At 33.6% G+C, this 13,583-nt stretch overlaps 1 protein-coding gene across 1 annotated transcript in view; it reads right to left on the reverse strand.

The window, feature by feature from the left end:
- Positions 1-22: 22 nt before the first annotated feature.
- The window catches only part of insc (spindle orientation adaptor protein inscuteable), an 82,521-nt gene continuing 68,960 nt past the window's right edge, over positions 23-13,583 (reverse strand). Inside the window, exons 3-10 of the mRNA XM_085960844.1 lie at positions 6,211-8,115; positions 5,232-5,519; positions 3,862-4,180; positions 2,780-3,070; positions 2,055-2,226; positions 1,697-1,917; positions 1,049-1,236; positions 23-721 (exon numbers count right to left, since the gene is read on the reverse strand). Of these exons, the coding sequence (XP_085816970.1) occupies positions 451-721; positions 1,049-1,236; positions 1,697-1,917; positions 2,055-2,226; positions 2,780-3,070; positions 3,862-4,180; positions 5,232-5,519; positions 6,211-8,111 (3,651 nt within the window). The 5' untranslated portion in view covers positions 8,112-8,115 and the 3' untranslated portion in view covers positions 23-450. The remainder of the gene's footprint in view (positions 722-1,048; positions 1,237-1,696; positions 1,918-2,054; positions 2,227-2,779; positions 3,071-3,861; positions 4,181-5,231; positions 5,520-6,210; positions 8,116-13,583) is intronic.

Raw genomic sequence — 13,583 nt, forward strand, 5'->3', positions numbered from 1 at the left:
ATATTAAATTAAAGATTTATCTGTAAAATCAAATCTTTTATTAGTAGGCGCATGACAGTGTATCAAAAGTATATCATCATAAAGAATATGACTAGTAGAGTTTCGTAAAAATTAAAAAGGTGTACACATAAATAGAAATTAATGATTCACATTTGACACAAATTTGACATTGATTTTCACATAAACTTGATAATACAAATTAGGTTTTATTCCTTATATAAATAATAATAAAAGTAAACATTATAATCAATTAAAATACAATGGTTACATACAATGTAAGTATTAAGAAATGTCTTTGGTAAATATGGGATAACATAAAATGCACTTAAAAATGACACAAAGAGTCGTTCATGGAGTCTAATACTTTGACACCAAAGTCTGTCTAACCTATGATAATACATAACATTGTTCCTTATCTCCATAATTCAATACTACATAGATTTAATATGTTTAAACGTAGCTTTCCTGTTTTGCTGAATAAAGTTTGACAGATTCCATCAGAGTGGGTCTAATCATGTCGGTGACATCACAGTCGATATCCTTGAAGCAGTCCATATTGACCTTTGCAATGGCACGCAGGGCTCGAAGGCAATTCACCAGGATTTGATCTGAGCATTTTCCATCCGTCTTCTGAAGTTTTTGAGCGTTTATCACTCTCACGAGGCGCGACGCCCCCTCCAGTTGAATTATCTGGGAAGTCACTTCTGGTATCGTGCAAAGCCTAGAGAAATTCAGTCAAATATTATTTCATGGTGTAATGAGTACCTAACATTTTAGATATTGATAAAACCAATAGAATATATTATAGTTAGGCACAATAGAGCATCTGACATCATCTAATGTATCCTAAAGCCGTGTCCATATTGCAACCTCGTTAAATTTCGATTAAAATAATTTTTGGTCAAACAAATTTTGATAATTATCGTAAAATTTCTTAAGCAATTATGATAATTATCGTAAAATTTAATGAGGTTGCCAGCAACTTGTTGCTAGTGTGGACACGGCATAATGTATCAGGAAGCATAAAGTATCTCAACACAATCTTCACCTTGCTAATGCTTCGGCAGCTTGATTGACCAATCTGAACTCGGCTTGCAATCGAGCAGGTCTTGCGGGGGAGGCGCGAGGGGTTCTGAGGAAGCAGACCAGAGCCACCGGTGCTGCTGGACATCCCGCCAAGATTGTTCTGCCTTTTGAAGAACTCGATACAGAATTTATCAGCGTGGCTGTCTGCTCCTATAAGATGAAATAATTTATAAGAATCAGTATCAAGAATTTACCAAATATGAGGCCATGATCGATAGGCCACACATATAAATTTCACGAGTTATCTCGTCTGACTTTAAACACAAATTACTAGCCACTGTCGATTGATTTGCATATTCTAAAAAATTAAACACAGTGAGATCTGTTTGAATAATAATGAAATACTAAGCCATAATTTATCGGTATTACAGCGATTGTAGGAAGAGCTTCGTTCTACATTCAACGTGTATCGTTAAAACTCTGTGGCCTGTCAGATACTACCATAGTAATATCGTGAGACATTGAAAAGGTTAACATTCATGATCTAGTCTCTCATAAAACCAAAAACAGAATTTTAGTAGTCCGAAGGTGATGTATTGAGTTGTAAAATTAACCAAAAGATATAAGTAAATAGTGAAATTTTGTACATATTGCTGTCTTTATTATTTACCTGTAGGAAAACGGAAGCGCTAGGTCCTCGCTTCTTGACAGCCTCCAAAAGGCTCTCGATGGTTTGTTGTTTTCCCAGGATATCCACGATGTCTGTTTTGAATTCTTCGGAATCATTGGTTGATTGAAGCCGTTCATTTTGCTTTACAACATTAACAAGATTCACCAAACAGGCCGTGCACAGAAGGAGCAACTGACAGCATGAAGTCCTGCTTAATATTGCTGAAAATAATAATTATGTCATTACACATAACTTAACATTTAATTAATTGTTATGTCTCATAATTTCATCACTAGATGTCCTTAGTATCCACCACACTCTCCCATAGTTTCGTGCATGTTTAATAATATTATTTTACCTGTTATATTTTTAAGAATGGTTTCTAAGAAGCTGTCAAGCTGTTTTAGTCTGTAGTCTCCCTGAAGCCATGGTGCTGTGATTTGCGTAAGAACTGTTACGCCTTCCCGCATTTGTGGCTCAGGGTTTGATTCTTCACTCAGAATATCTGATACAATTTCAATCCCTCCCGCCTGTAAATGAGACAAACAAAATATTACATATTATATTAAAATAGAAAGAATAGTTTTATGCGATGATCTGATAGAGATGCTGGACTGCAACTAATTTTTGTATCTAAATAATATGTATACAGACATAATTACGTAATATTTCTCAATATTATATAAATTAGCTGTTAGAACACAGAATGAGTGATAAATCTTTGCTTTGTCGCAGTATTTTTGTATAAAATGTATGCAAAAAGGTTTCAACTATTATTTATGATTACTTTTTTATTATTTATGAGGTTCTGCATATTGTATTCTCTCTATGGTTTCTTCGTTTTCTTTTATTCTTATGATTGTTTATAGTATATAGTTCTATGATTGTTTATGTTCTCCACAATATAATGAAATGTTATTGGCATTGTAATTATGTATTAAATATAATTGTGAATTATTTATTATTGAGTTTATTGCCCCATTTCTGTTATTTGATGGCTTTGAATTATAAAAGCTTAACACACACATACATATGAATTTTATGGTATTTGCCTAAAGACATAATAAAAATAATTATATATACCTCTTCAAATTGTTTGACTGCCTCGCTTGTGATGCAAATGGTCGCCAGTGCCCTCAAAGATAATGCTTTTATTGAACTTTTATTTGATTCGATAATGACACTGAGCAAAGCTCGTGGAATACCGCATTCAACAAACGGTAATTCGGTGATAAATCTCATGGCTTCAGCTTCTGTATCCATGATATCTATATCTCCTTCTGGTGACATCAGAGCGCCGAGATGCCCAAGAGATGTAAGAGTTGATTTAAGTATCATATCTGATGGTGGGTCTTCCAACATTGAAACAAGAGTCTGAAATGACAAAAAATATGTTAGATATTGTACTTTTTTTATTCAAACGGTTAATTGATTTTATTATTGTTCTTAAAAGACTTTTTATGAAGAATGGGTGTTGGTCATTTGCTCAGTCCAAACATATATCGCACCCTCGAAACTAAACCGCCACAAGTCCAAATTTACGTGTTTTGAGTTAATTACTACGTTTCATTGTCTATCATTCATAGTATAATATGTACCGAAAATTTCATATCTCTAAGTCATCAAATTCAAGTCAAAACTTCATTCTTATCTAAACATATTTAAAAAACACTACAAAAATGCGAAAGGTAAAAACTTCAAAGCTGATTTTCTCTGTTTGACGTTTTTTGGATTGTGGCAGTTTAGGTGCGATATATTAATTGAAAAGACAACATCTAAGTTTAACCCAGCCGTGGGATTTAATGCCTGTGACCCATTGATTAGGTCGATTATTTGGCGAAGAGTTCGCTTTTTGATGGTTGTCCTTCATCTAATAATAATTTCATTTAGTCTTTTATAATAGTCATAAAATGTCTAATATTAGATAAGTAGTATTTTTTTTACAGTAATATATCTTTGGATATGCAAATTTGCTAGATAAAGTAAAAAATCATACCTAGCCATAATAATATGTATGTATATAAAAAAAACAGAATTAACGAGTGTGTAATTTAAATACCCTGACAAATGATCATTTGCTAATGAGTTTGCCACTGATATATTATAATATTATGTTTCTTTAATAAATAAAATTTAACCGTTTTAAAGAACAAAAGTATGTTTACCCTAGTCTGTTGAACCAAAACAGCACGCGCAGTCTCCACAAATATGTCAAGAAGCGTCCTCAGATGTTTTTGTAAAACATTCATCTCCGGACACGTCTCGTTCAATTCAATCTTGACATCTTCGGTCACCTCTATCACTTTCTGAATATTGTGCTGCAGAGCTACTTTGATTTTATCCCATCTGTCTGGTGTCTCTCCGGGAGGTTTGATTTTCAGCGTAATACTATGCGCTAAGATGAATTCGTTGATGTTTGCAATCATTGTATTAATCTCAGTATGACATTGCTGCGCGAAATAGATATCTGTCACTTGTATATCTCTGAAAACAATAATTCTCAATTAGTGATACATTCTGAAATTAAGACATTAATTATAATCAGTCAGTAAAAATATTGTTTTTATCCTTTTGCTAGACTTAATTTGGATAGGTATACTTAATTATAACACTCCCACGATGGCCGCGCGGCTTAAGCGTTGTGGGCCCCAGATTGGAATCCTGGGTCTGGCAAGTACACATATTATTTTTCAATATGTGTATGAGTCAGAGTATGGACCTAATAGGTTGAGCAAGTGGCTGACATCCATTTCTCATAAACACAAAATTTGTTAAAAGAATACTTCTTAATAAACAGTTTGAATGATGGTAATATTTATGAGTAGGTACTTATATTAAAAACCATCACATAAGGAGTCATTACCATACGGATAGTTGAAATTCCAATGGAATGAATATTAATTAGCACCAAACAAATTAGCATGCGTGGTACCTATGGTGCAAGTCAGTGCATAACAAACACGTTAACACTGAGCTTAACAAGACCTACAGGACCATTACGGGGTATCTGAAACCAACCCTAATCAATAAAGTTCGAGTTCTTTCTAGAATCGCACTTCCCTATATTCGATTCCAAACCGCAGGCTGCATAGAGAAGATGGCCCATGAAGGTGACCAGTGACATATCATGTTAAGTTACAAGGTGCAAAAAACAAGGCCAAGAGAAGCTTTATGGCAACATTACCTCTGACCGTCAGACCCAAAGAAGACTGACCGCATGAGAAACTGAATTAGAGCTTCTGAGGGCCTCGAAGATTGGATCAGGCGGTAGAGCATTTACCCCGCCAGTCTCGAGTACATGGAAAGCTCTCAACAGACTTCGAACTAAAGTAGATCATACTCAAAACAATATGGTGAAATGGGGGATCTCTGATGACACAGCCTGCATTGCAACTTCAATGAGATTCAACAAATTGAGGAAAACAGGGTTGCTTTTGCCAACTTCTGGTGTCACGTCTTACTGAAGATGTCATGTTTTCGTGAATTATTAAATATCAGCAGTTGAATTGAAAAAATGTAAAAACTTATAACTCACTTCATGACTTGCTTGTACTGATGTGCAATGATCTGTCCATGAGTTTGGACTTTTCTTATATTCCCCGTAATAGTGGCAGAACTATTGGCAACCTTAGTGTCCATTTCCACTCCCAGGGCTTTGCTCTGAAGAGTTGTCATGCACTCCGGCTCGCACGATCCGACCAGCTCGCAGAGCCATTGCTGCACCGGAGCCTGCTGATCGTTGCTTATAGTCTCCAAAGCTGTGAACGGTGTATTCCTTTTAGAACTTGCGTCCAGTATTTCACTTGAAGAAATTCTGGCCGATCTAAAAAATAATAAATCTTTATTAACTCTCACAATTATTGTGTGAAGAAGTTGACAAGTGATTAGTTTTAAGCCTAAATACTTCATTTCTTTATCAAATGTTTTAATAATTATGTTTGTTCAGTTTTTTATTCTTAATAAATTTATTAAAACATTTTAGTCAAATTTATTCAATGCTCATTCTCTGATGATAGGTGCTAATGTAGAAGGTAGCTTTAGATACATACAAAAATGGTGTAAGTCATTGAAATAAAATATTTTAGAAAAAAACGTTGAAAGCAGCAGTGGTGTAATTCATTTTGACAGTAAATAAATGATACATTTTCCAATGTATTCAGGTAAAAATAGTCACTATTAGTTAAAGATGCTTTTAATGAGTAGATTGTGCAAAGGGCATCAAAGTTTCTCTATTACACCAAGCTTTACAGAGTTTCTACTAAAACCCCAATTTCTGGAAATCGACCTTTTTTGACTTACACCACTTCAGCTTTCAATGGCTCAATTACAAAATATAATTTGGTATTTCAATTAATCCATTATACAATTATCCTTAAATTTCTTCAATATTGTATTCATGCATTCAATATTAATCAATTGAAAGTGATAATTAATTGTGTTTAAATATAGCGGTTACTTTTTCGATTTAATTCGGTAATGACAATCTTAAGGCTTTGTAAAAAATAATAACTTACTCATTGAAATTGCTCAATAAATTGACCGGCTTTATTTTGCCATTTTGTCTACTGACTGTCTTCGGTGTTTTGAGGTAATCTTTTGACATAATCGTCTTAGGTGTTGAAGTACAAGCTGCACTAAGCTCCATTTCACAAAAATGGATATCTTCACTCGAATCCTCTCTTCTCATATTACCAACAGCTCTATTTTGATGACTAGATGATTTTTCAATAAGTATACCATTAACGATAGAGTTTGGTTTATGGAAAATTGCATTATCTTCAAAAAATTGCCTATTTTCTGACGGCGTTGGTTGATTTTCATCTTGGAATTGAATCGGTGGTGTTATTTTACGAGCACTGCCTGGCGTTTTTAGTATACTTTTTGGACTCTTTGATTTGATCGCTGTGTTCTCATCAATGCAACGTTCGTCATAGTTTACTGCGTGGTTTTCATTTAAAGAAATATCCCATCCGTGAGAACTCGGCAGACCCAACGTCGGAACTCTGTCGACATCGGGAGAACCTCTTGTTATGTCGTAAATTGTTTTAATTGAATCGTTTCGTTTTGGAAGGAAATGAAAAAAGCTCTTATTAAACTTAGGACTCTGTTTCGCTTTCGATGCTTTCGATTGTATTTTCTGTTTGGTTCTTGACATGGATATCTTTTTAGGAGTTTTTAAATTGAGGCTGTCGGTAATTTTACGAGACGAGAAACTCTTCACGTCTGTTTCTTCCTTGTTAGCTTTCCTTTCCTTAATGAAGTCAGGTGATTCTTGTTGATTCATAATTTCTATGTAACCTAAAGAATGAGGACCTTCGTCTAAAATTTGCTCGTCTAATCGCTGCGACGTGTAATTAAATGATCTATTTAGTCCATTTCTTTGAAATTGCTGATTCATTCTGAAGCCATAATCGTCTTCATTGCCATTTTTTTCATTACTTTGGGTTAAATCTTTGGGAGACTTTGACACTACTCCGAGATTGCCACTATCTCTTGTAACAAAATGAACAGGAGGATGATATGATAACCTTGTGATCGGTGATCTCATCCTTGGCTGGTTATTCACCGCTATTTGATGTGATGGAGACACTTGAATATATTCAATATTACTTATATTATTCACATTTGGACTGTTATTAGAGCATTTGATTCTGGCATCATTAGGTTCATCTTGTGAATCGTAAGCATTAAACTTTTCTAGTAAATTCTTTTTAGTTGTACATTTTTCAAATATGACATTATTATTAATATTTTTACAGGGTGTCACTACAACTTTTATTCCAGTATTATGAGTTGTAATTTCATCCTTGCTTTTCACTGAATCAAAAGACCTATGACCGATATCGCAATGAGCTTGTAGATAGTCTTGCAAATCCTTTGGTGTTTTAATCAGACTCCTAACCGGTGTGCCTGATCTAAACTTATTGACACTTGCTTTCGGAGTTTGCAAATAATTCAAAGCGATACTGCTCAAATCTTTTTTAAGTGGGGTTTTGAAATGATTGTGGTTTTCGTCTTCGACCATTTGCTCATTCTGGCAGCATTGGTTGGCATTATTATTTTCATTCAAAGAAGCTTTTCGATCGTCCGATTCTGATTTATCTTTGAGTGAATCTTTTTGGGTCGGCGGAGAGCTGTCGGAGTCTGAAAATCCAGAATCCTGACTCTTGTGACTCCCCGGACTGCTCTGTCTTCTCGACCAGACGTTATTTGCTGGCAGAGGCGGAGACTCTTCCATATCTTGGATATCCGGTTCCTGAGGAGACCAATGAGGCAGTTGAGGTTCCCAGTCATCGTTCGGTCTTTGCTGTTCGAATCTTCCTTCTCTGTTTGAAGCGTGAGGAAGTGGGCTACCGAGATTCTGAGGAGAATCACCCCACCACACTTTGCTCCGAGTTCGCTGGAAGTTTGACATCTTTCTGCAAAAAAAATAAAAAATATATTATTGATATCGAATCAATTAACTTCAATGTACATTGTTACAATTCTCAATAATTCTAGTACCACCTTAAAAATAATTACAGTCTTATGGATCGACTAGACTGACGATTTTACTAAACTACTCGACTAAATTTCTCTGTTCAGACACGTTTATTTCCCAAATCACTCACTACTCGACAAAATCACTGGAACAGTCTGAACAAGCCTTTAGGGTCTCTTTATTTTTGACCCATGGTGAAGTAGTTGGTTGACCACCTGTCTTTGATTCTGTGGGTGTAGGTTCAAACCCGTGAATGGCAAAAACTATGTTTTATCCAGAGGATAGACCTACGAAAATAGCTAAATCCATTCCATTCTGAAAAGTCTAAAGTCTAAAGCCATTCTTCATTTAAAAAATAATTAGTTATAATAACCTACACTCTTAGGAGAGAACAGGGAATGGGACGACCGGACTAGTCTACGGAACGTAGACGAGGTATTTTAATCAGTTTCTATTTACTACTTTGTAGTTTTAATTAATTTTACTCTTAACATAATGTATTCTTTATTGCGGATTAAGAATTACCATGCCTAAGGCTTTATATATAATAAAAAACTCTTTTTTCGTTGGAACTTAAACATAAGCACGATTAAATCATTATTTACGTCTGCATATTTACATTCTCACCATCTATTAAATCATAATATAATCATTTAAATATAAATAATAATATTAAATGTGTTTTTAATAAAGTACCTAACGTCTATTTATTTTCGAATTCCGTGGCGTCCAGTTGTCCCGGTGCCAAATCGTCCTAGACCCGAGAGAACATGATAATTCACTTTTATAAAAACGCTATTAAAAAATCTCATTTATAAAGCTTATGTGATTATATAATGAAATATGCACTAATATAATATGATTTATGATCAACGTTTATCTATGAGTATTCTACTAGGTGTAACAGGTGTTTTACGTGATCCCATAGCTTACCAATTCGGATTTATGATCTTGACATTCATCTCTTTGCGAGATATATTTTTTTCATTAAGAAACAGTTACACACCAAATGATATTGAAAAAACCGTATTTACATCAGATCACCGTAAACAATCAGTTCGATTTGAGAAAATTGCAAATTACACACTGAAAAGGTTACATTATTCATCCATAGCAGACAGGTTGGCAAGTATAGTGTGTGCAAAGCCTAATAGCTATTAAATACTTTTAATAAAATTATGACCACTGGAAGTTAAATTCGACCCTCTATAATTATATTTTGTAGATATAAAAAAATAACAACAATGAATAAATAATTAGTAATGGCGTACGAGATGAGTATGTATTGGTGGTATTGATAGGACACTTTCATAATACATTAATTATTATTCTAGCTTGTAATAATTTATATTAGAGGTTGTAATAGAAAATTCTCGAGAAATAATATTCTTGTTTCAAGAAATGTTTTTGTAAAATTTAGAGATTCTCAATTCTCGAAAGATCTTCTCAAGAATTCGACGTGTACATCGTTTTCTCAATCCGTGATATCCAAGAAAATATAAATCTGAAAGCCAAAAGAAAATCGCCAAACAGTAAAAATAATATGTTTGGAAGAAAAGCATAAAAATGAAGTTCTCGATTATTTTTTTGCGAAAAAAACCGCTCTGACGCGAAAAATATTCATATTAATATTTCTATCGCGTAAGGCCTTATAAAAAACAAATAAAAAAGGAATTTGAATTATCGAAAAAAAACAATAAACCAATCTCGAATTCGCGAGAATCAATGGCACCTTAATTCAATCGAGAAATCACAAACTATCGTTTATAGAATATTAGTGATATAATGAATTAATCCTCGCACAAAAAAATCCGACTGCTTCACACAATGGAGGGCCATACTATCGTACTTCATCTTGGAATGTCAATGGTGATTTATCTTACGATAATATAGGTATAAATAGACGATTAAACCACCATGGACACATAAGCAAAATCATAATAGTGCGCATCTATTCTATACACAAGACTGCTATCGGCCGCTATCGGCAGCTATCGAGGGTAGTTTTCCATATATTTGTATCGAAGTAATAGTACTTATTGTTTTAACTGCACTTCTCTTGGCTGTGCTAAATTTTACAGTGAGATAGACTGACTATTTTGACTGTGTAGACGGCTAACTTATTGTAACAATTATAATACTTCCATACAAACTTCCATATTATGATAAACTACCCTCGTTAACCGCCGATAGCGGCCGATAGTAGTTTTGTGTATAGAATAGATGTTCTGGTATACAAATAGACAGTCAATACTATAATACACAAGTTATAATCACATATTTTTATTTAGTGTCGAATAAAAAAAAAATAACAAAAATAATGAATATTGGTGATACTGGTTGAGAAACACTGCCATAATGTATATGTAGTTCAATTTCATTACGTTGTGGGTTTTAGTAATTTTATTACTTATTTAATTAGTAAAATTATAGGTAGGTACTTGTCAACTTCAATAGTAATGAATAATGTAGATTGGAAACTGTTTGCATTTCGTATAGTGATGTTTCCTTTTTTGTACACCATGTAGATATTTTACGGTAACATATTTGAATAGTGAGACAGCAACTTTGTCAGCGAAAAAAACTTAAATGTGCATCTTGTAAAAAAACCTATTACACTTTTTAGCATACCTATTCAAAAAGCAACGACAGTGTTGTTAGCACATTAGAAAAAAATGGCGGAAATCGACATCAGTCGTTTTCGTTCATTTTTGTAACGAGGACAGCAAATTGATTGAAGTTTCGACGCAAATAGAAAAATCACGAAGACAAATCCATAAAACGTAATGTAGGTAGGTAGCTAAATGGTTCCCTACTTAATATGTACCTAGATAAAGTTTCATGAAGTGGCGAGGGGTGGAAAGCTTTATCAGTCATACTTATTTGTATTGATTGAGCTAATAATACAATTTGCAGATGGTGCTGGTTAGTTTTTAAAATTCAATTAAGCCCCGCTTAAATCAAACCGTAATAGTTTAGGTATGCTCTGGGCCAGTGGCGCACTCAGGATTTTATATTGGGGGGGGGGGGCAAGGAGAATATAAATTAGTCCCATAGGCTCTCTTAATACATCTACTTTAATAATGGAGCTGTCGTATATGTCGGAGTATCGATACTTAATAATCAGAAAATATATTGCACAATTATATAATTTAAAATGTTCATGGTCATGAAGTATAGTAGTGCCGCAGGCGACTTCTTTTTTACTATTAAAGCTAATTTATGATGTGTGTTTATCTCACTTATCTGATCAACCCGACGCGCCGGGCCCCCTACAGCCCGGGCCCCCAGGCTAGAGCTCTGTCAGCCCTCCCCAGCCATGACCTACACCACTCCGGAATTCGGGTGGACACCGAGAATTTTTTGACAGTTCCATTAGGGATTGTGTTTCTAAAAAAACCTGACATTAGTGTTTCGAAATTTTTGTGTTAGAAATTAAAATCTTAGAATTTTTTCTAAAAAGGGTGCTGAAGAATTATTACAAATCATTTTTTGCCGTGTCTTTATTTGTCTAATCCCAAAGATATAGTTTATTGGCTTTCAAATTCTTTTCTAGTCATACTTATTTGTTTTCGTTGAATTAAGAATACATATTACAATGGTTTTGGTTAGTTTTTTAAAATTCATTAAGCCCTGCCTAACCAAACCATAATCGATAACAAATAATATTCTTATATCTAGAAAATATATAAAATTACGTATGGTTTAATGGCATACTACTTATCTTTTATAGATAAACGAATATTTTTGTACTATTATCTACTTCTACTATAATAGCTTGAATCAGGCAGGGTTTTCAATTGAATTTTAAAAACTAACAAAAACTATCTACACACTGTAGTCTTTGTTCAATGAAAACAAATACATTCGACTGACAAAGTTTAGCGTGCACTATTTATGTCGGATCTTAACAGCCTACTTCTACCCGTCGCTACTGGTTTTATGAAAGAAAGCTCTTCTTTTGTCGAAAAAGAGTTCTTGTTCTGTACCTAAATTAATTTTGTCAGATCCAATCATTGGATCCAATTCATACTTTGACTCTATTTAGAAACACGAAATTCTTTTTTAAACAAAGCTGTAAGTACCTACATTAACAGTTCAGGCCATGAAAAATATTATTGCGTTTTTCCAAAAGTGTTCTTGTCAGACAGACGGAAGGTAGTCCGGCTCTTAGTCACAGATATAATATAATAATAGGTATGTAATCCTCATTCATAATTTACAAACATTAATGTAACCTGCCTATTTCCCCATATTCGTAAATATTTATTTATGACAATGTGAATTTATTAAATCATCGAAAATATATTTATTATTAGACATTACAATAATGATTGGCTACGAGATCAACAACATCCAAATAATTTAATGTAACAATTGCATCGGTGTTATTTAACTCTTAATTATGTATTAACTGACAATTTAGAAATCGCGCGAAATCTTTTCGTGAGATCTGTTTTTTGCATTGATTAAAATTTTTAAATGCACATTTTTATGAAATCATTTGACTCGATATGGTATCGACGCTCAGTTTATATCAAAATAATAATACATATAAAGGTGGATAATAAATTGTTATTAAATGAAAGACATCGAATGAGATAGATAACTCAGATAACTCCTACTAAAATATTAACACAATGTTTTCTACAAACATCCAAATAATAATATTATTTGGTATAATTTTTCCCTTCTAAAATGTGAATAAAATTACCTAGGTACCTATCTATTCCTAACATTTCTCACGCTTCGTAATAATATATTCAATAGCCATCCAATCTTTAACAATAAAAAAAAACTATTTCCCCACTTTGTTCTTTTTTTAAACGAAAAAAATCATAAAATAGTAAGTACCTAGTTGGTACATAATAAAAATAACGGTCGGTGTTTGAGCACTTCTATTGATTCACGAGCAGTTAGCTGTGTAGTTTATTTTTCAATAATCTCTTCTGTAGTAATAACGTGTGTGACAACAGCAACGTTACGTAGATACGTAAATAAAGATGGCAACGCAGTGAAAATAAAAACAATAAATTGTCGCCGGAAGCCTAATGAATGCTGACCATAATATTATTATAAAACGGGAGAATTCACATGGCATGTCACAAATAATGCGGTAAAAATGTTTTCACACATGGATTGCTTCGCTTCCGTGTATGTATGCGATTACTGATTTGATTGCCATTTTCGAACACGAATTACTACTTGATAGTTTGATACCAACACCACCATGCACACGGGTGTGACATGAATTGCGTGTGTTATTTATTATATTTGAAATTTTGTAAATAAATAAATAATAATCACGCCATTTTTTTCTCAAACCCCAAAAAAGGTTTCAATTATTTGGCAGAGTTCAAAAGTGGTGGTTTGAAAAAATCCGGTGACCCACCGATTTGATGTGCA

The sequence above is a fragment of the Rhyacophila brunnea genome, unplaced genomic scaffold (assembly GCF_057557595.1).
Source record: "Rhyacophila brunnea isolate RB1 unplaced genomic scaffold, BYU_Rbru_1.0 scaffold_12, whole genome shotgun sequence".
Taxonomy (NCBI): Eukaryota; Metazoa; Arthropoda; class Insecta; order Trichoptera; family Rhyacophilidae; genus Rhyacophila; species Rhyacophila brunnea.